Source organism: Salvelinus alpinus, chromosome 24 (assembly GCF_045679555.1).
Source record: "Salvelinus alpinus chromosome 24, SLU_Salpinus.1, whole genome shotgun sequence".
NCBI lineage: Eukaryota > Metazoa > Chordata > Actinopteri > Salmoniformes > Salmonidae > Salvelinus > Salvelinus alpinus.
Genome location: NC_092109.1, coordinates 151,625 through 174,180, shown reverse-complemented (window position 1 = coordinate 174,180; position 22,556 = coordinate 151,625). Strand labels below are relative to the sequence as shown.

Below are 22,556 nucleotides of genomic sequence, written 5' to 3'. Positions count from 1 at the left end.
CGACGGCAGCACCAGCAGCTAACAGTAGTACAATCACTAGTTAGACGTTAACTTACTGTTTGCCTATCTTTAACCGAAGTTTTCCCGTAAATGAACTGTTCTGACATCGCCTGGTGTTGGTAAATATAATTCCGGCAAAGCATGTATTTGTTGTCATCCTTAATGTCTGATGCTAGTCTGGAGAGGAAAACAGGGCCTTCAAGTTTGCAACAGAGCTGTTATTTCGGTGGCTCTGTGGCCAAACCAAAGTGCAGAAAAATGTTGTCTCGTCTTTGATTTCATTCTGAAACAATATGCCTATGTTGGCTGATATGCGGTAGCTAGATGATGAATTAATTGATCATCAATTTCTAGAATGCGTAAGGAATGTCAGGCAGGTAGCTACAGGGTTGACGTTCTATGACTTCAATCACTTTCTGACTTCACCCGTTTTGATTTGAACAAAATCTTTTTCATGCATGTTTGCCCGGCCATGGTAATAGTGGTCAGAAAGTGACTTTTTGGACCGGAATGCCAAAACATTCATGAGTTAGAGATGCTCAAAGTTGACCCATTTTGGTAGCTACAGATTGTACACTAGCCCAATAATGGACTAAAGGAGGCTGACTTTACTCCTTATAGTCCAAGGACCTTTCATAAAGCGAATTGGCTCTCAGTCAAATACTCCTCCGTGAATCGATTCTCAAGTGCTAATTACCGTACGGTTCTAGAAACATAATGGACACTATTTTCATATTACATCAAAATAATTTCACAAATGCAAAATATACACTTATTGTATACTGTTTTAACACAGTTGCTGCCAATAGTATTTTTTCAGCGACATCATTGTTGTGGCGTCCGTCTTCTGTTTACACACAGGTGTTCGGAGACGCAGATAACTAATTAGCACATGCCAACTGTCCGTCTGTTGTCGTAAACAACCGAGGTAATATGGCCATGTGGGAACCCTAAACATCTTTAGCAATATGAACGGGCAAATTGTATGCCAGATAATGTGACATAAACCAATTTTATAGATATATATATATACACACACACACACACACACACACACACACACACACACACACTAGATGACTAATAGGGGGCGATGGGTTGAATCCACCGTGCCTCCAGCTTGGCACACCCTCACCGTCGTAAAACAATATTTTGGAAGCTATAGCAATGCATTTATTAATGTCTACATCTGTTTTTTGCCAAATGTATTATATTACAGACACCTTAATACATACTTTTAAATTATATTATGTCAGTGTAACAGTTTAACTTTAGTCCGTCCCCTCGCCCCGACGCGAACCAGGGACCCTCTGCACACATCAACAACAGTCACCCACTAAGCATCGTTACCCATCGCTCCACAAAAGCCGCAGCCCTTGCAGAGCAAGGGGAACCACTACTTCAAGGTCTCAGAGCAAGTGACGTCACTGACTGAAAGGCTATTAGCGCGCACCACCGCCAACTTGATAGCCATTTCACATCGGTTACGCTCACCTCCCTTTCCGCAGCAACCAGTGATCCGGGTCACAGCACCAATGTAACAGTTTAACTTTAGTCCGTCCCCTCGCCCCGACGCGAACCAGGGACCCTCTGCACACATCAACAACAGTCACCCACCAAGCATCGTTACCCATCGCTCCACAAAAGCCGCGGCCCTTGCAGAGCAAGGGGAACCACTACTTCAAGGTCTCAGAGCAAGTGACGTCACTGACTGAAAGGCTATTAGCGCGCACCACCGCTAACTTGATAGCCATTTCACATCAGTTACACTAGCTAAAAACGTTTTTTTTTTTTATAAAAACATTATCCTTACAAGTGTAATTTTTTTATATTACTAATGTTACTTAAATACATGTAATTTTGTCCTAAACATTTAATTGAAATACTGTTCCATTAATTCCATTAATTTCTATGGAGGACTGCTCCTACTTGGAAGTGGCATAATGGCCGACCGGTGGCTTCAAAGCCTCTCAATGGCCAATACATAGCATCTACAATCCCAGGGTTTATATACAGCATTGGATAAACTAAGATATTTGGTGTCCATTACAGGAAAGCCCCATACGAACCGCCGCCATAGATTTTTCATCTAACATGTTCTTGGCTATACTCGATTCGGTGAAAAAAAGTGTCTTAGAAATGTCAGTTTCCAGTTGCAGGTGGTTCGACAAAAAACAAATTCAGAAAGATATTCAACCCATGTTTTGTGTTAAACGACTAGTTCCTGCAAAGATAATGGGAAATGCTAGATGTGCGGCAGCTAAGATGGCGAGAATCTCCTCACTCGGAAACAAAACATGGATTTATCTTTCTGGTTGAGTTTTAGTTTAATATCAAACTTGAGTTTGATATCATTTGAAAGTTTACAAACTATTCTATGTTTCCTTGAAATATCTATATTTTTTTGTTATTTAACCTTTGACATCAATTATCATTTTCTTTACTCACAAATGTTGTATTTTAGCCCTATTTTACATCAGCTCAGGTGTTTGTGTTGTGCCCGTCATCAGACACAGCATACTCTTGAATACAGGATGGGTGTTATTTCAATCATTGAAATGTTATTCATAGATTGGACCTATCCCTTCAGACCACTGCAATTTCGCTGGTGCACCATTAACTTTTAAATTGAATTAAAACGTCCAATTACTACCAGAAAGATAGCCGCCCATCCACCCACCATTGAATGTAAACTTGAATGGTAATGTCTATTCAATTATCAATATTTCAATAGGTTACCTATGGAAGATTGTCAGTTTAATGTATAACAATTGATATTTCATTGCAAGTGAACATACTCTGATGTATGGACCTCCTATCTTTGTGGTACTATTTCAAAAATGTACGTTAAAAGTAAAAAAATAAATAATAATAATAATTACAATGTCAATCAGAAAATAGTTGGACAACCCTGTTTGTAAGCTTTCAAATTATATATTTGCCAGTGATTAATACTTTGAGCACCTCAATCTCTTGCATGTTTTAGTATTCAGGTCCAAAAAGTCACTTTCTGACCACTTCTACCATGGGCAAACATGTATGGAAGGTTTCTTTCAAATTTAAAGGGGTGCAGTCAGAAAGTGATTGAAATCATATGGAACAACCCAACAGCGAGTTGTTGCATTGTTCCATATGATTTCAAGTTCAAAGCTTTGTTTGAGTGAGTAGAGTAGCCGGCTAGCTAAATCAAAGAGCTTCATTGTTAGCTGAATTCCCTCCAATCATGAATTCTCCATACATTTTGTAATAGCAGACACACACGTTGATTGAAGTGTAACTGCTTGTAGCCTTTGACTGTCAGCTTGCTTCCATTTCATGTTTTACCTGCCCATACAAAATGTCATGGATTAATATCTTTTTGTTTATTATTTGATCTTTAGAAGAAGTTTAATTAACATGAGTGACCAGGGGGACATTTGTCCCCACCTGAATTCCATAGGGGAGGTAACCAAGGAGGAGCTTCTGCAGAAATCCAAGGTGAGCATGAATGGTTTCAAGAGAGCTTTGCTGCGTCAAGCTTCTGGAATATGTATGGAATGGATGCAATTTGTGACAAGTCATGCGTGTCTTTTAGTTTTGAGTCACATCTTCTAGATTTGCCTTTGCAAAATGTCAACATTTTTTGAAGACATTCTGGTGGTCTGACAGAATCACATAGGAGATGGTGCTGTACTGTTAGTTTTCTGTCCTGTTCTGAAGGGATCCTGCCAGTCATGTGGAGTGGGAGCTCCCAACCTCTGGGCCTGTCTGCAGGTAAACAACGGGTTATCTGTGGGTCTGTTTTTCCTCAAAATATTTTGAGATAGATTCAAAGGCCATGACATAATTCTCAGGATGTGTTATTATGACACTTTTATAACACTCTTTCAGATGGATTATATATATTTTGTTTTTACCCCATAGATGTTTATTTCTAATGTATTACTTTATTACTCTTGGTCAGAGCGAGTGTCAATATGTTGGCTGTGGAGAAACCTTTTCAGATCACAGCACCCTACATGCACAGGTGAGTTTTTCGCAGAGCTTTTTTTCCTTGGGTAGTGAGAGATGCCATTTCTAGAATGCATGCAACAACGTTTTCCAAAGCTTAGTGTGTGTGTGTGTGTGTGTGTGTGTGTGCTCATCCCCCAAGGCAAATAAACACAACCTGACGGTGAACCTGACCACTTTCAGGATCTGGTGCTATGTGTGTGAGAGGGAGGTGTTTCTGGAGCAGAGGCCTGCAGTCGTACCTGCAATGTCTGCCACACACATTCCCCACCACTGTAAAGCTAAGGAACACCAGGTACGCCATCGCACAAAGGTCAGCTGAATTATAGTCAACTATACTATGTTTACGTGCCATTTGGGCTCTGGTCAAAAGTACTCCCCTATTTGGGATGGGCCCTATATCAAATATGGTTAACGCCTTCATATCTTTCATTAATAAACATTAATAAACTATTCATGATTACTGTATTATGTGCTATGTATAAAGCATTTATTTAATATAACATTTTACTACACTATTCTGTTTAATTTTGATTAGCTCATAATTTATATTTGTGAGCTGAAATGCAGGCTTGTTCTATTAATATATTGTGTAATTGGCTTTCCACAGGCAAAGACTGATGTCATTATTTGTTGTTTTTAACGATTACTTACTTTCGCAGGATGCAGTTCATCAACCAGTGAGTCACCACCACCCGTTGAAGGCAGTCCCTATCGCGGTAGCCGAAGAAGAGTGGTCAGAGTCGGAGGAGGATGCGCTCAAACCCAGAGGTAACCTCAAACCCCCTTCTCTCAACGTCATGGAATCTATTCAATAACAGTAAAAACTATAGTCCCACATATCCACAGTTAAACTGATGCCCTTAGCGTTACATCATTGTATTTTTATCTTTATGGATGACACAACCATAGCTATCAAATATGATCTGCAGCTTAAATTAACATATTATGTTACAAATGTAACATCAATCAGGCAAAGGCCACCCGTTAGAGGTCTAGAGCTCTGTAGAATTGGTTCTTTCATCCTTTGACAGGCTTTGCAGGTCTATTCCTTAGTGAATTATGCCAAGCTGATTTGGATAGAGACTTCCAAAATGATCTGAGAGCCAGATGATCAGGGTTAGGAGAAATATAATTGTTTTTGAGCCTAAGAATAGGTACCAGACCAGGTACCAGATCCTTTTAAGTAACGGTAATAGACTGAAGTTCATCATTAACTGACAGGTTCTGTGTCATGCATGTTCTCCAAATGTTAGGTATAAACACAGTGGAGTGGCCTTACCATATAGTCCTAATGTTATAAATATACCTGTATGATGTTATTAGAGCTTTTTTAAACCTACATCTCATCCTCTCAAAGGTTTGACAGGGATGAAGAATATTGGTAACTCCTGCTACATGAATGCAGCGCTTCAAGCCCTGTCCAATTGGTGAGGTCACTTCCAGTCTTATTTCCTCATTAGTCTGGGGATTTATGGCAGATAGATTGACATGTTTCTGAGACCTGTCACTGAAATGTTTGAGTGTGAATGAGTGTGCGAGCGAGCATGTGTACCTTCATCTCAGCAGAAGGGATTGTATTCGTTTTCATAGATTTGAACATTGACTGATCAGTTCTTTCTTTCTTCTCCTCTAATCTCTCTCCTCTCCAGTCCTCCTCTCACTCAGTTCTTCCTGGACTGCAGTGGACTGGTGCGGACTGACAAAAAGCCTGCACTGTGCAAAAGCTACCAGAAACTGATCTCTGAGCTCTGGCACAAGAAACGGTACTATACACACATGACACTATATTTCTTATCTCTGTTGCAGTACTTTTCTCTCTGTAGAGTACCTCTCAGTGTGCACATTTTTGCAATAGAGATTCATAAGATGATATCCAAGAATGCAGCAAGATACTGTCTGACTTATGTAATAGAAGAAAAAACAGACTTTCTCTTTCCTCTCTCTCTATTCTCTCTGCTCCAGGCCCAGTTACGTAGTCCCCACCAGTCTGTCCCAGGGCATCAGGCTGGTCAACCCCATGTTCCGTGGCTACGCCCAGCAGGTAGGGGCAAGCTCCCAGCAGGTAGGGAACAAAACAATGCCCCGACCCCTCTCTCTGACCCCTGACCTAACCCACCTCTCCCTATGTCCCCTCTCATCCCCCCCAAATCACCCCTGTTACCTCAAATGAAATTTCCCCTTGGGGACAATGAAATTGGATTGGTTGATTGATTGTTGTGTAGCTGATTGGCATCTTGAAGTTTGGTGCCAAGACGATGAAATGGTCCCCCCCCCAAATGACACCCTAGTCTCTATGTAGTGCACTACTTTTGACCAGGGCCATAGCAGTGCAGTATATAGGGACTAGGGTGCCATTTGGGATGCAGTCATTATTTAACTAACCCACAGTAACCAGATGAAGTCCGTTCATCAATGTTGGATTGATTGGGATGTTGGAATGGGATTGTGTGTATTTCACTTGTTTGGTTTTGATTATGGAAAATCCATTTATCTCGATCTAAAAATGGTGTTGAGTTAAGCCTGTGTGTCTCAATGGCTGTCTCTGTCTGTCCCTAGGAGCTGCAGGGAACATTCATACAATACTGTCCGCACTATACACACACACACACGTCTCAGTGTATAGGACTGCTCAGCACACTCTCCCTCTGTGTTTTCTACTGTAGGACACCCAGGAGTTCCTGCGCTGTTTGATGGACCAGCTCCACGAGGAGCTCAAAGAGCCACTGGCAGTGTGTGGCGGGGAGGGGGATGAGAGGAGGGATGGGGGCGACCGCTCCCCCTCCGAGGACGAGTTCCTCTCCTGCGACTCAGGCGCCAGCAGCGACCGGGGGGAGGGAGGGGGGCTGGGGGAGCCCGAGCTGCTCATTCAGGACGAGTGTGGGGTGGGGCCGAAAGTTGGAGGAGGGGGGACAGGCACGGGCGGAGGGGTAGGCACAGGGGGGCCCATCTCAGAGAAAGAGAGGCTGAAGGAGAAAAGGGTGTTGGGCTCGCCCCTCCACAGGGGCTCCCAGGAGATGGACGAGGACGCGGATGTGGATATGACAGCGGCCAAAGAGGGTGGTCTGGAGAGGGGAGCGGAGGAGGAGGAGGGGACCCCCCCTAGCCCTAGGCCACAGGGCCCGAGTCAGACACAGGGGCAGACGCAGAGCAACAGCACTCCAGGTAGGGGCCTGGTAATGGTGGAAGTAGAACATAAAAAAATATATTTAAGTGTGTGCGCGAGCAACTATGTATACGTGTGTGTGTCTCTGTGTGTGTTTCTGTGTGTGGAGAGACATGTTATAGTGATGTGTGAGTAATCTCTAAAAGCCCCCTCTTCCTCTCCTACCCACCTCTACCTAGAGCCAGACAGCCCCGTCCGTACTGTCCAGGAACTGGATCCTAAACTCTCCCCCAGCCCCACTCGCTCCAGCCCCTTCCGCTCTGCAGGGCCCGCATATTCTTTTAAGAAAGGTATGGGGGGTTCTGGTCAATTCACATACACGTACAGACACACATTCTGTCACGCAGTCTACCGACACACACAGATACACACTGTCACGTACGCTCATTCTCTCACACACACACACTCTACCCCCTCATACACAAACTACGTTTCCCATAATCCTCCACAGCCCAGCTGTTCCTGGGTGCCAGGAAGCAGAAGCAGTCTCGCTACCGCAGCGTCATCTCAGACATCTTCGACGGCTCAATCCTCAGCCTGGTCCAGTGTCTGACTTGTGACAGGGTGAGCTGTGTGTCATGTGTCGTAGCACAAGGGTGCGCCATTTACATAACTCAGCTCCACTTCTATTGAAACCTTACAAAACTGTCACATGCATATTGAACGTTGACATGTTGCAATTTGTAGACATTTTACAACATGTTCTTATGCCTAAACGTGATCCTACTTTATCCATGAATATGATGGATTCTGCTTGTTTGAATTATCACTGTTTAGATTGTTAAGGCCATCTCTCGCTCGCTCTGGCTGTCCCCTCCTCTCTTCTCCCTCCTCATCTCTCCTCTCCCCCTATAGGTGTCGACCACAGTGGAGACCTTCCAGGACCTGTCCCTGCCCATCCCAGGTAAGGAGGACCTGGCCAAGCTACACTCCTCCATCCACCAGAACCTCCCAGCCAAGACCGCGGTGTCTCTGGACGTCTACGGCTCCCAGGGCTGGATCACCTACATCATGGACTCCATACGCAGGTGAGGGAGCTGGGGGGTAGGGGGATGGGGCTGGAGGGTTGGGGGTGTTGGGGAAGGGGATAGACTGGGAGTGTGGTGTAGAACAGGTATGACGGTCTGTCATGTAGAACAAGGAATCATGTCAGCTCTATTCAATGAATTTCTATCTGCCACATCTGGATTATATTAACTTTATTTTTCCGTGAGGGAACTTCTTGTTTGGATCGGTTAAAAAACAAGAACAACATACAACATAAACAGTTTACACAGTAGACCCACTAGGCACAAATAGTAATAGTCTGTCACCAGACACTTCCTTCCTGCCTGGGGACTGTTAACTCGAAATGACACAACGACAAGGTTCCAGTTTAACAAAGTTTACTCTACTATATGAACACACTTACAAGGTAGCCATTACACTCAAGGCTAGGTCCAACCACCACAAGACTTCCTGCGCATGCGCACTCTTGACTGAGTGATAGCCCCGTAATAACAGAAATATAGGGATACTTAAAACATGAACTTAACAATCTCCCCCTTTTCTTTAAAGACAAAAAAAACATCAACAACATAATTAAATGTCCAAGTATTATTCAAGATCCCCATTACAAATGGGTTGTGTTACAGTTTTTATTTGTATTACTCAAGCTGCCACTTTCCATTACTGAGAGCCTGTAGGAGCGAGAGCCTGTAGGAGCACAAGACCGGATGCTCCCTTTTTAGTCAGACAGTCAGCAAGCTGTTCCTTTGTGGTCGACCACAGAATCCGCTGGATTCTCTGTGCTTGAATAAGTTCCTTGATGCTGCTAATCTCAGTCTTTTCTCTGTGACAGACTTGGTTGACTTCACAGCATCAACTAATGAGTAGTTGTCAGTGACACAAACTACAGGTAGGAAGTGCCGTTTTGTCCCACCAGTGATAACCTAGCGAAGCATCACGGAAGACAACTAGTTTCAAAGCGTCATCTTTTCCAACATGCTGAAACTTTAAAGTCACTTGTTGTGATTCCAGTTTACGAACAACTTTGTTTGCCTCATGAATGGTTTGTACAGTGGCGTGTTTTGTGTTCGATGCCAAGTTGCTACCATCAACCCAGGTCTACTCTGTCTCGCAGCCCATAAAATTTGTCCCATCTTTGACCTCAATTGACCAGCTTCAATTCCACATAGAGGGGAATTCCTTTGTAAGGCTCTTGAAGAATCCATGTGGATGGGTTGAAGATTCTTGATATACAGTGGGGAGAACAAGTATTTGATACACTGCCGATTTTGCAGGTTTTCCTACTTACAAAGCATGTAGAGGTCTGTAATTTTTATCATAGGTACACTTCAACTGTGAGAGACGGAATCTAAAACAAAAATCCCGAAAATCACATTGTATGATTTTTAAGTAATTAATTAGCATTTTATTGCAAGACATAAGTATTTGATACATCAGAAAAGCAGAACTTAATATTTGGTACTGAATCCTTTGTTTGCAATTACAGAGATCATACATTTCCTGTAGTTCTTGACCAGGTTTGCACACACTGCAGCAGGGATTTTGGCCCACTCCTCCATACAGACCTTCTCCAGATCCTTCAGGTTTCGGGGCTGTCGCTGGGCAATACGGACTTTCAGCTCCCTCCAAAGATTTTTTATTGGGTTCAGGTCTGGAGACTGGCTAGGCCACTCCAGGACCTTGAGATACTTCTTACGGAGCCACTCCTTAGTTGCCCTGGCTGTGTGCTTCGTGTCGTTGTCATGCTGGAAGACCCAGCCACGACCCATCATCAATGCTCTTACTGAGGGAAGGAGGTTGTTGGCTAAGATCTCGCAATACATGGCCCCATCCATCCTCCCCTCAATACGGTGCAGTCGTCCTGTCCCCTTTGCAGAAAAGCATCCCCAAAGAATGATGTTTCCACCTCCATGCTTCACGGTTGGGATGGTGTTCTTGGGGTTGTACTCATCCTTCTTCTTCCTCCAAACACGGCGAGTGGAGTTTAGACCAAAAAGCTCTATTTTTGAATCATCAGACCACATGACCTCCTCCCATTCCTCCTCTGGATCATCCAGATGGTCATTGGCAAACTTCAGACGGGTCTGGACATGCGCCTGCTTGAGCAGGGGGACCTTGTGTGCGCTGCAGGATTTTAATCCATGACGGCGTAGTGTGTTACTAATGGTTTTCTTTGAGACTGTGGTCCCAGCTCTCTTCAGGTCATTGACCAGGTCCTGCCGTGTAGTTCTGGGCTGATCCCTCACCTTCCTCATGATCATTGATGCCCCACGAGGTGAGATCTTGCATGGAGCCCCAGACCGAGGGTGATTGACCATCATCTTGAACTTCTTCTATTTTCTTCTATTTTCTAATAATTGCGCCAACAGTTGTTGCCTTCTCACCAAGCTGCTTGCCTATTGTCCTGTAGCCCATCCCAGCCTTGTGCAGGTCTACAATTTTATCCTTGATGTCCTTACACAGCTCTCTGGTCTTGGCCATTGTGGAGAGGTTGGAGTCTGTTTGATTGAGTGTGTGGACAGGTGTCTTTTATACAGGTAACGAGTTCAAACAGGTGCAGTTAATACAGGTAATGAGTGGAGAACAGGAGGGCTTCTTAAAGAAAAACTAACAGGTCTGTGAGAGCCGGAATTCTTACTGGTTGGTAGGTGATCAAATACTTATGTCATGCAATAAAATGCAAATGAATTACTTAAAAATCATACAATGTGATTTTCTGGATTTTTGTTTTAGATTCCGTCTCTCACAGTTGAAGTGTACCTATGATAAAAATTACAGACCTCTACATGCTTTGTAAGTAGGAAAACCTGCAAAATCGGCAGTGTATCAAATACTTGTTCTCCCCACTGTAGCTCTCCTGTTGCATCAGTATTTTTCCATCAACTGTAATAAACTCTATGCCAACATAACAAAAATGATCATGCTCCTCACGGCCAACCTAGAAAACAGCTTTGAGGTGTGGAATCACAGTTGAAGCAAAGGTCTGTGAGCCACCCCAGATAAAGTCATCAACATGACAGGCAAGTACTCCAGTCACATTGCAGTCTTGATCAAGCCAATAGAAGACTGCAGGATCCACTTGTGACATTTTTCCACCTGTATTCAGCATTGTTGCCTTGACTTTGTTGTACCAGTAGAGTGATCCATCTGCCAGTCCATACACACACTTTTTTAGTTTCCACAGTGTTCCTTCACTTTTAGCTTCGGGCGGAGGTCGGATGTGATTGTCCCTTGACAGCTCTGTTCCCTGCAAAAATCCTGATTTGATGTCTATGGAATTAAGTTTCCATTTTTTCTGGCAGATCACTGACATCAGCAATCTGAGTGACTCTGAGGCGCATGTCGGTGAGTCTTTTGGGAGTTCTTTAGCAGCCAGCTCCTCAAAACCTCTAGCCACTAGACGTGCTTTGGGCACTATTCCAGTTAAGGATTCTTTAAGGGTACACACCCACCTTGTTGAGACGCACTTTTGGCCAATGTCTTTGACTTCCTCAAACACTCCATTTTTCCTCCAATTACTGAGCTCATCTAGCTTAGCTGAGTCAAATGACACGTCCTTTGTTTCAAGTACATCATCATTTTGAATGTCATTCTGTTTTTCTCGATTTTCAATTGGTTCAATTCTGATATTATCTACAAGTGGCAGGTCAGCTGACCCTGTTGTACCAGAAAGTGTAGCTGGTTCAGAGTACTGCAAGTTGTACCAGTTCTTGTGTTTTGCTTTTCCTGCTCGTCCAACGACGGTTGCTGTATGTGGAATACCACTTTCTCTGTCCGTGTATTTAACAGTTTGTCCAGTTTTCAGATTGGAACAACCATGTTCTCTTAACACATGTGGCTGTTGAATGTTTTCCTCATTTGAACCCTCAATAGTATTACCTGTGGCATGGTTGAAGGTCTCTGCTCCATTTCCTGTGTCAGTTTCAGTGTCCATATCATTGGATGTGACATCTGGTAGGTTTGTGTCTGTTACTGTGTCCTTTTTGTCATTTTCATTAGGAGACTGATTCTCAGCAACAGCCCCTCTATCTTGTTGATCATTTACTTTCCGCAATCTTGAGTGATGCACCCTGACAATCATGCCTCCGTGCCTCACAAATATCACCACACCATCTTGACCAATGACTACTCCCGGTCCTTTCCACTCTTGACAGTCAACTCGTTTGTAGTACACTTTGTTTCCAGTTTCGTACTTCTCATCATCATTATTCCCTGAACTGCTGAGTAACTTCTGAAGTCTGTCAACTGTATCATGTCCAAACTGTTTGTAAAGCTTTAACAATACTTTGTGTTTTTCTTTAGTGCTCATGTTCTCTGTGACTGTCAGAATCTTCATGTGCTCTGTGTCAGTCAGAATCTCATTTTTGCATGGACTCTGTGTGATGTCTTTGTCTAAAATGTTTACACAATAGTGGCCTGAGGTAGTAAGTTCAAGAGTCACTGGTTGTTTAAACATCACTGCCTTGTCATTTTTTATGTCTAGTACAGCCTCTGCCTTCTTGAGGGAAGCTTTGCTTAATAGTAAGGGGATATCTGTAGGGACCACCTCTGTTTCAATGTGACACTTAGTCTGACCAATTTTTGCTGGTATCTTAACTCTCTTGGTAGAATGGACAATTCTCCCGTCTCCAAATTTGAAAGCTCTGTTGCTTGGTGTGTCAATCATATTTTGTACTTCTTTCATATTTAGTTCACTAACATAGCTATCAAGCCATTTTGCACCACACACTGTCTGTGTACATGCAGTATCAATCACAGCAGATCCTAAGGATTCAACTATAAAAATCTCAGTATCAGAAGCAGATTCATTTGAAAACAGTGTAATGTTACACTGCTCTATCTCTGTGTTTACATTTTCCTCTGTTAGTTTAACTTGTTCATTTTTATGAGGACAGTCTTTAACCCAATGGTAAGTGCTTTGACAAATAGCACATTTCGATCTCCTTCCATATGTGTCCAGTGGATTTGTGCCGGGAAATGGCGCCCTCTTCTGGTTGTCTTGAGAACGTGACTTGTTGGCGCCTTTTCTGTGCTGCTCGGTGTAATATGCTGCGTCACTCACTTGCATTCCATCTGTTATTGGCGCGACAGACGTCTTCTCACCAAATATTATTTTTAGTGCCGACTTCATAGATGCAAAAGTCAGCACAGTACAAGCAGTCAAAGCCAACTGTTTCTCCCTACCATCTAGACAAGCAGTGTCTAGCAACTTGAACCCTAACACTGCATCTGGGAGAACCATGTCGTACTTGCGCATTCTATTGTACCTCTGTTCGAAATCAATGATGTAGTCCGCCATTGCAACCGAAATATCTCTCGTAACACTGTCAAAGTTTGAATATGCCTCGTAGGCACGGTCTTTCTCTTCTTTATGAAATACAGAATCCAGTGCTGTGATCAAAGTTCCCATACCGTCATCCTTGTTCAAATCCTCAACGGATATTTCCAGTGCTGTATCTCTCGCTCTTCCCTCGAGCGATAATACCACCGCAAGTGCTTGCTTTTTCGAGTCCAGATTAGTAACGCGTGTCCAGATTCCCAGTTCATTTTTCCAACTTTCGTACGACCTCTTCTCGTCGAAGCGAGGTGGCACGTTGTAGTTAGAAGCCATCCTCTGCTACCAATGTTAACTCGAAATGACACAACGACAAGGTTCCAGTTTAACAAAGTTTACTCTACTATATGAACACACTTACAAGGTAGCCATTACACTCAAGGCTAGGTCCAACCACCACAAGACTTCCTGCGCATGCGCACTCTTGACTGAGTGATAGCCCCGTAATAACAGAAATATAGGGATACTCAAAACATGAACTTAACAGGGACGAGGATACACAAATAAACAGGACAATAACTTCATACACAACCGTGAGTGCGATAGAGCAGGACTTCCCCAGCAGAGTTGGGGGACTCCGATCATGCAGACTCGCCGCCCGCATTGATAGCAGTGGTTCATAACATCATAAAGTTCACACAGCAGCATTATGGAGAATCGAGCCTCTGCCTCACTTCTTCCTCCTCCCCTGCCGACTTGTAGTTGACTCTCAAAGAAGTAGCTAGTTAGCGCCGTCTCTCTCTGTCCGGCGGGCTATTCACAGTTCCAACGTCATCTATGTATTAATCTTGTAACAAGTATGAAAGTATATGTAACAGCCACATTGTGCTTACTATGTATTCACCCTCCCCCCATGTCTCCCCCCTCTGCAGGTTTGTGGTGTCCTGTATACCCAGCTGGTTTTGGGGTCCTATGGTCACACTGGAGGACTGCCTCGCCGCCTTCTTCGCCGCTGATGAGCTCAAAGGTAAACTAGTCACGATAAAGTTGTTGTCTAATAAGATGCCTAGATTTCAGCTGTATGATCCATTCATAATCAGAACATTAAATAAATGGTCAGTAATTTCTTCATTCATTGTTTTGCAGGGGACAACATGTACAGCTGTGAAAGGTGTAAAAAGTAAGTATTTGTGGAATTTGTAGATCATTTTAGCATTATAAGATCAATATGTCTAGTTGGTAAAACAGAGCCCATTACAACACAACACACATTTCTATTCTTTTTCACTTACCTTCCAGATTGAGAAATGGTGTAAAATATTGCAAAGTACCTCGGCTACCTGAGGTAACGGCTTCTATTATATCATACTTTGACATCCTGCATAGAAGATAAAACTACCTTATCAAAATGATTGAAGATGCCTAAGTTGTGACATTTCTTGATTTTTATTATGAATAATTTTCTTTCAGGAAATCTATAGGGTCGTTCCATTTTATTTCAATCACTTTCTGACTGCACCCCTTTTGATTTGAACAACACTTTCCATATATATTTGCCTATGGTAGAAGTGGTCAGAAAGTGACTTTTTGGACCTGAATGCCCAAACATTCAGGGGATAGAGGTGCTCAAAGTTGACCCATTATGCATACCCCAACATACCATAAGACATCCATGTCTTCACCTTTGGAAAATATTAATGATTGAATTTGATATAATTTGAAAGCTTACGAACAGGGTTATCAAACTATTTGATACTTTTCTTGAAATAAATGTTTTTTAACCCTCAAGCTGCTGAGATATTTTGCATACATCAATTATCAACATTTTGATCCCAGAAGAAACTATTGAAAAAAAGCAACAATCAAAGCAAAATATCTGCTTATTTCTTATCAAAGCTGCATTAGACATGTAATTAATGTTGTCTAAAATAAGAAATAACCAAAACAGATTGTTATTTTAGTAAATTTACACTTCATTTGCATTTCCTGTAGAACTGAAATATTCATTTTCCCTTTATACAATGTGTAGCTTTTTTCCAAAGTACAAACCACATTAGTGCTAAAACGCTAGTTTACCAGAATCAAATTATGGTATCATTTTAATTAGCGGAATTTTTATTCATTTTGTCATATTTATGTGGTTAAAACGACTGCCATTTAAGGCAGTACACCAAAATATGAAATGTACTTAATTTTATTGACAAAAAGTGATTTATTCATCCATCGATCCTGAGAGACTTTGACCAAAAATGTGACTTAGTTTTTAAACATTTATATACCCCACAGCCAGCAATTGGGAGTGGCAGGCAGTGTTGCCAACACATTTTCAGGGGAAGTTGCTAGAGGCAGGTCGATTTGTTGCTAAAAGTTGCTAAATGACATTGTGATGTCATTGCGTGATGACGTCATTACGTAATAACGTAAAACTGCGTAGAATTCACAATGACGTTACTCAAATTGACTGGCCATCTCGGCGAAAAATATGATTTGACATTTGTTAGTTTAGATTTGTTTGTTTATTACATCTTTTTATTTGTAAAAGTAATATAAACACAACACATTTTTTATGATCAGATTTTTTAAAACACAACACATTGAATTATTGAACAATTACACATTACACATGATTGAACAATTGCATTTGATTTATTTTCTTTTTAACTAGTAAACCTACACATTCTGAACAATTATAGTTTTAAGCAGTGCATTGGTAGTTAACATGCTACCTAACTGATCAACAATTATAGGTACCAGCTAATAAGCTATATATGCTATCTTATTGAACAAGCAACTTAACTCAAATACTGATGTGTGCGCTAGGCATCTCTCTCCAGCTCTCTCCAGGTTGTTGTGCTGCTTGTCTGGCTAGCTGCACACTGGTTTCCTCCAGATATTGCCCCTGTTCTCGCTCACACTGCAGTGCACACTGCCACCATCAGCTGTGTGTCTCCGCCAGTTCCAGAAAGTCCACTCCTTGCATACGTACTGTAAATATGATGAATCATAGATTGGCAAGGAAATCCACTTCATCATCACTGTCCAACTGCATTGTCACGGAGCTGGAACCAGCAGAAGAGGATGGAGTGACCTTAAAGCTGTATGCTGCTGTGGTGCCAAACTGCTGCAAAACTTCACTAGTTTATGCTGGTAACAGGTATCACCAGCCAGCTTCAGTCCATACCGCACCAGGAGTATGGACTTGAGAGTGTGCAGTGACATTCTATTTCTTAACTTTGACTTGAACACATTCATTTGGCTGAACAGCCATTCAACCTCCGCATTTAAGTGTGGCAAGGAGAGGGCAGTGAGCGCAGCTTTGCACAGTTCTTCAAATGGATTTGACCTGGAAGAGTCCGTGTAGTTATTGACTTCACTCCAAAACTCGACTGTATTGTCAGTTGAGTCCCACCTAAACAGATGGATGTTTCTTCATTGGGAAACAATTTGATCAATTGTTTGGGGCTGGTACCCCAGTAGCTCAGGTACTTTAATAATTTTGGTGGAGCCTTTATTGTGCTTTAGCGTTTCCTTAACACTGAACAAGGCCATGTTTCGCAAGGCTTCTAGGTTGTCTGGGAGCCTTGCTTGCAGCTCCTTGCTTAAAGCAACAATGTAGTTGATGCACCGTCTCCATATGACCTTTTTGTCCTCTGGCGCAAGACTGAGTTGGTACAACGTGCTCTCAGAAAGGTACCCAAGGAATAGTGATGGACAGAGATGTCCATCAATGGCATTCTTCAGGACATACATTTTTGCCTTAGGGTTGACTACTCTGCTGCAAATTGATATTAACCTTTTGTCAATAGGGGGAGCTGTTAGCATTATTTTTTTTTTTACATTTCCAAATTAAACTGCCTCGTACTCAATTCTTGATCGTACAATATGCATATTATTGTTATTATTGGATAGAAAACAGTCTATAGTTTCTATAGGAGTTGAAATTTTGTCTCTGAGTGGTACAGAACAATTTCTACAGCACTTTTCATGACAGGGTTCAGATTTCAGAAATTTTTACCTCTGATCTGGGGTCTGTTTATAAGGCCACAGTGAATGCTATGAAGAAACCGACACTACCTACGTCTTCCTCTGGGTGTCTGTACGTCATCACGTTTTCAATGAAGTCTATGGGACGTTCACAGCCATTATAAATGACAAAAATGTACAGAGACCCCTCTTTCTCAACGTGCGCCTCAAGCGTGAAGGCCATCGGACCTGCCTCGTTCCAAATCGTTTTCTAACCAGCAGTATTTCTCCGGTCATGTTTTCAGTCGTTATAGTTGTTAAAAACATCATAATGTAGTGAATTTTAACCGTTTTATATCAATTTATATCCGTTTAGTGCGATTTTGAGGAATTTCTTTGTCGTGCACTCTGAAAGTTTGGACACGCTTTAGGGTGTCGGTCGTTGGTGATGGACATTTCGAAGGACAGAGGACATCTATCGACCAAAAGACGTTTATAACATAGAAAGGATACATTGCCCAAGAATATGATGGAAGATCAGCTCAAAGTAAGCAATATTTAATATGATAAACCGTGTTTCTGTCGAAATATTTTAAACGCATACATCGCCATTTTGTTTGGTATAGCTTCACTTGGCCAACCCTGTATTGAAAAGTAAGGATAATTTTAAAAATGTAAATCAGCGGTTGCATTAAGAACTAATTTGTCTTTCGATTCCTGTCAACCCTGTATTTTTTAGTCAAGTATATGATTAGCTTTTAATTAAACTAGATCACTCTGATAGATGACGTCAGACATATTGAGGCTTGATTTCCTAGTATTTTCATTGTGTAACCACGGTTTTGTATGGCTAAATATGCACCTTTTCGAACAAACTGTATATGTATGTTGTAAAATGATGTTACAGGAGTGTCATCGGAAGAATTCTGAGAAGGTTAGTGAAAAAATTAATATCTTTTGGCGGTGATTACGTTATAGCGCTCTTTGCCTGGAATCGATGCTCTGGTAACGTTTTCACATGTGGTATGCTAACTTATCGATTTATTGTGTTTTCGCTGTAAAACGCTTAGAAAATCTGAAATATTGTCTGGAATCACAAGATCTGGGTCTTTCCATTGCTATGCTTTGTCTATTCTTATGAAATGTTTTATGATGAGTAAATTGGTCATACACGTTGCTCTATCTAGTAATTCTAGTGGATTTGTGATGGTCGGTGCAATTGTAAACTGTGATTTCTACCTGAAATATGCACTTTTTTCTAACAAAAACTATCCTATACCATGAATATGTTATCAGACTGTCATCTGATGGTTTTTTTTATAGGTTATTGGCTATCAATATCTTAGTTGAGCCGAATTGGTGATAGCACCTGAAGGAGTAAGAAACTGATGGAGTTAGAATAGTGGTGTATTTTGCTAACGTGTTTAGCTAATAGATTTACATATTTTGTCTTCCCTGTAAAACATTTTAAAAATCTGAAATGGTGGCTTTATTCACAAGATCTGTATCTTTCATCTGGTGTCTTGGACTTGTGATTTAATGATATTTAGATGCTACTATCTACTTCTGAAGCTATGCTATCTATGCTAATCAGTGTGTGGGGGGTGGGGGGTGCTCCCGGATCCGGGTTTCTGAGGCAGTAAAAGTTAAGAGTTGTACCAGATTGTTCAAAAGCTTGACAGGATCTGTTTGCTCTACCTCAAATGACTTCACTGCAACTTGTACGTCAGACAGGATTGATTTCAAGAATGTCAGGTAGACATAGTTAGTCTTGTCCATGTACATGGCGTGGAGCACATCCACCATGTAGCAATGCTCACTGGCCTTGGTCAACTCAAAGCGGAGTTTCAGTTCTTCCCGCAGGGTCAATCGATAGCCAACGTGTGGCACACACTTTGGTGATCTGCAGGGATTTCTGGACACAATTAATTGTGGCATACACTGCTTTGTACGCCTCGCACCGTTTTGGGGAAATCAAAAACTAGTTGTAGGTTTCCCTGATTAAGTACTCAACACTCCTAGGGATGGTTTCTTTGGATGCTGCACTGACAGCCAATTGTACTGAATGGCACACACGGGACATTTGGGCAATGCACATTTTTCCTTTAAAATCTTGTGCACCCAAGTCATCACGGACGCATTATCAGTGCCAATACCCTGAAGATTCTCTTTTTTAAGGTTACACTTCTCAAGAAACTCAACTACCGCCTTTGCTATTGATCTGGCATCTTCCCCCTCCAATTCAACCAGCCGGAGAAATGTGGACACAACGGTTCTTTTTTAGCACTGAAATACCGAATCACCACACCCAGGTATTTCAAGACACTGACATAAGTGGACTCATCCAAAAGGAGACTGAATTTCTCATCCCCCGCATCTGATGTTACCCTTTTGATAAAATAAGGAGCCAGTACTCCCCTAATCATTTCTGTGCATGGAAGTTTGTTGCTGCTAGAGAATCTGGAAAGGCAGCTTTGCAAGTCATACCTAAATGGTCGCATGCTAGCAGCGAACAATGCTCCGCAATGGCCATTGCCATAGTAGCTTCTGCGCTTTTGCAGTTATCCACATTCTTAACCAACTGTGGTAATGTAGACTGCGTTGCGGGGTTGTACGGTTTTGATTTATTTATATGCTTTGCTCTAGCACAATGTTTTTTGATGTCATACATTTTTGCAAGCATATCTGATTTGCAGTACGCACAGTATGCCCGACAATCATCCCCAATTACTGGCTTCAGCCACCCTTTAAATTCAGGTACAGACTCCCACTTTTTTGTACTTCTGGCTGTACAATTTTGATTGAGACATGTTGATTGATGTTGTAAGTTCTGTTCAAGATCAAACATTCGTGACCAACTATATTCCTTGGGTTTGTCTCGTCGAACGCATACTACTGCTGCTGGAGTCAGCCAACAATAATTTGCAATTTGCTGAAATTGCTGCAGGCCTGCTGCTGCCTGTGCACGAGCTGAGCGCCTGCTGCTGACGTCACTCACAATGCACTTTTGCAGCCAGGCACGTGTGTTGTGACTGAGTGTGTGACAGAGAAAATCGTTTTTGTGTCATTTAGAGGGAAAATGCGTGCATTTTAGCGCTTGAGTCACTTTTCAAAAGTTGCTAAAAGTTCCAAATAAAAAAATTTAAGTAGCTAAATTTGTTGCTAGGTGCTGTTTGAGAAAAAAGTTGCCAGGGTAGTCTGAAAAGTTGCTAAATCTAGCAACAAAATTGCTAAGTTGGCATCACTGGTGGCAGGGCCTATATGCTTCAAAAAGCCTGAATCCTCAGTCACTTCAAACCAAATGTAATAGCACCCAAAATGTCATACGTTGCAAATATATAATATTATACGATTTTTCTTCTACATGTATACATTGAGGGTAGCTGGTTTCTGTATTACAGTTCTACCAATAATTCATACCACTGACACTTGTCAGCTGTTTTGACTGCAACTAAGCAGTGCATTCGGAAAGTATTCAGACCCCATGACTTTTTCCCCAAAAAAATACGTTACAGCCTTATTCTAAAATTGATTAAATAGTTTTCCCCCTCATCAATCTACACACAATACCTCATAATGACAGAGTAAAAACCAGTTTGTTAATAAATGAAATCACATTTACATAAGTATTCAGACCCTTTACTCAGTACTTTGTTGAAGCACCTTTGGCAGCGATTACAGCATTGAGTCTTCTTGGGTATGAAGCTACAAGCTTGGCACACCTGTATTTGGGGAGTTCCTCCCATTCTTCTCTGCAGATTGTCTCAAGCTCTATCAGTTTGGATGGGGAGTGTCGCTGCACAGCTACTGGCTGGGCCACTCAAGGACATTCAGAGACTTGTCCCGAAGCCACTTCTGCTTTGTCTTGGCTGTGTGCTTAGGGTCGTTGTCTTGTTGGAAGGTGAACCTTCACCCCAGTCTGAGGTCCTGAGTGCTCTGGAGCAGGTTTTGATCAAGGATTTCTCTGTACTTTGCTCCGTTCATCTTTCCCTTGCAAAATTCAAGCGGGCTGTCATGTGCCTTTTACTGAAGAGTAGCTTCCGTCTGGCCACTCTACCATAAAGGCTTTATTGGTGGAGTGCTGCAGAGATGGTGGTTCTTCTGAAAAGTTCTCCCATCTCCACAGAGGAACTCTGGAGCTCCAATCAGAGTGACTATCGGGTTCTTGGTCACCTCCCTGACCAAGGCCCATCTCCCCCAATTGCTCAGTCTGTGTGCCTTTCCAAAATCATGTCCAATCAACTGAATTTACCACCGGTGGACACCAATACAGTTGTAGAAACATCTCAAGGATTATCAATGGAAACAGGATGCACCAGAGCTCAATTTCGAGTCTCATAACAAGGGTCTGAATACTGAATTTCTGTTTTTTCGTTTTTTTATAAATTTGCACAAATTTCTAAAAACCTGTTTTTGCTTTGTCATTATCGCGTATTATGTGTAGATTGATGAGGAAATAACTATTTAATACATTTTAGAATAAGGCTGTAACGTAACAAAGTGGGAAAAAGTCAAGGGGTTGGAATACTTTCCGAATGCACTGTGTATATACAGTGGGGAGAACAAGTATTTGATACACTGCCGATTTTGCAGGTTTTCCTACTTACAAAGCATGTAGAGGTCTGTAATTTCTATCATAGGTACACTTCAACTGTGAGAGACGGAATCTAAAACAAAAATCCAGAAAATCACATTGTATGATTAAGTAATTAATTTGCATTTTATTGCATGACTTAAGTATTTGATACATCAGAAAAGCAGAACTTAATATTTGGTACAGAAACATTTGTTTGCAATTACAGAGATCATACGTTTCCTGTAGTTCTTGAACATGTTTGCACACACTGCAGCAGGGATTTTGGCCCACTCCTCCATACAGACCTTCTCCAGATCCTTCAGGTTTCGGGGCTGTCGCTGGGCAATACGGACTTTCAGCTCCCTCCAAAGATGTTCTATTGGGTTCAGGTCTGGAGACTGGCTAGGCCACTCCAGGACCTTGAGATGCTTCTTACGTAGCCACTCCTTAGTTGCCCTGGCTGTGTGTTTCGGGTCGTTCTCATGCTGGAAGACCCAACCACGACCCATCTTCAATGCTCTTACTGAGGGAAGGAGGTTGTTGGCCAAGATCTCGCGATACATGGCCCCATCCATCCT

The 22,556-nt window shown here is 42.1% G+C and overlaps 1 protein-coding gene across 4 annotated transcripts in view; it reads left to right on the top strand.

Moving 5' to 3' along the window:
- The window catches only part of LOC139551976 (ubiquitin carboxyl-terminal hydrolase 20-like), a 51,728-nt gene continuing 29,172 nt past the window's right edge, over positions 1-22,556 (top strand). For 2 of the 4 annotated variants that reach the window (XR_011670353.1, XM_071363301.1), the window contains exons 1-16: positions 1-119; positions 3,381-3,477; positions 3,700-3,753; positions 3,944-4,006; positions 4,133-4,303; positions 4,653-4,761; positions 5,351-5,420; positions 5,643-5,756; positions 5,956-6,055; positions 6,657-7,155; positions 7,336-7,446; positions 7,608-7,720; positions 8,012-8,184; positions 14,372-14,466; positions 14,586-14,619; positions 14,739-14,784. Coding sequence is in view for 3 of the 4 variants with exons in the window: in XM_071363301.1 (XP_071219402.1) it covers positions 3,397-3,477; positions 3,700-3,753; positions 3,944-4,006; positions 4,133-4,303; positions 4,653-4,761; positions 5,351-5,420; positions 5,643-5,756; positions 5,956-6,055; positions 6,657-7,155; positions 7,336-7,446; positions 7,608-7,720; positions 8,012-8,184; positions 14,372-14,466; positions 14,586-14,619; positions 14,739-14,784 (1,833 nt within the window). In the remaining variant the exon portion in view is untranslated. Of the gene's footprint in view, positions 120-3,380; positions 3,478-3,699; positions 3,754-3,943; positions 4,007-4,132; positions 4,304-4,652; positions 4,762-5,350; positions 5,421-5,642; positions 5,757-5,955; positions 6,056-6,656; positions 7,156-7,335; positions 7,447-7,607; positions 7,721-8,011; positions 8,185-14,371; positions 14,467-14,585; positions 14,620-14,738; positions 14,785-22,556 lie in introns of those variants that run through there. The other 2 variants (XM_071363302.1, XM_071363303.1) reach the window with 2 other exon arrangements.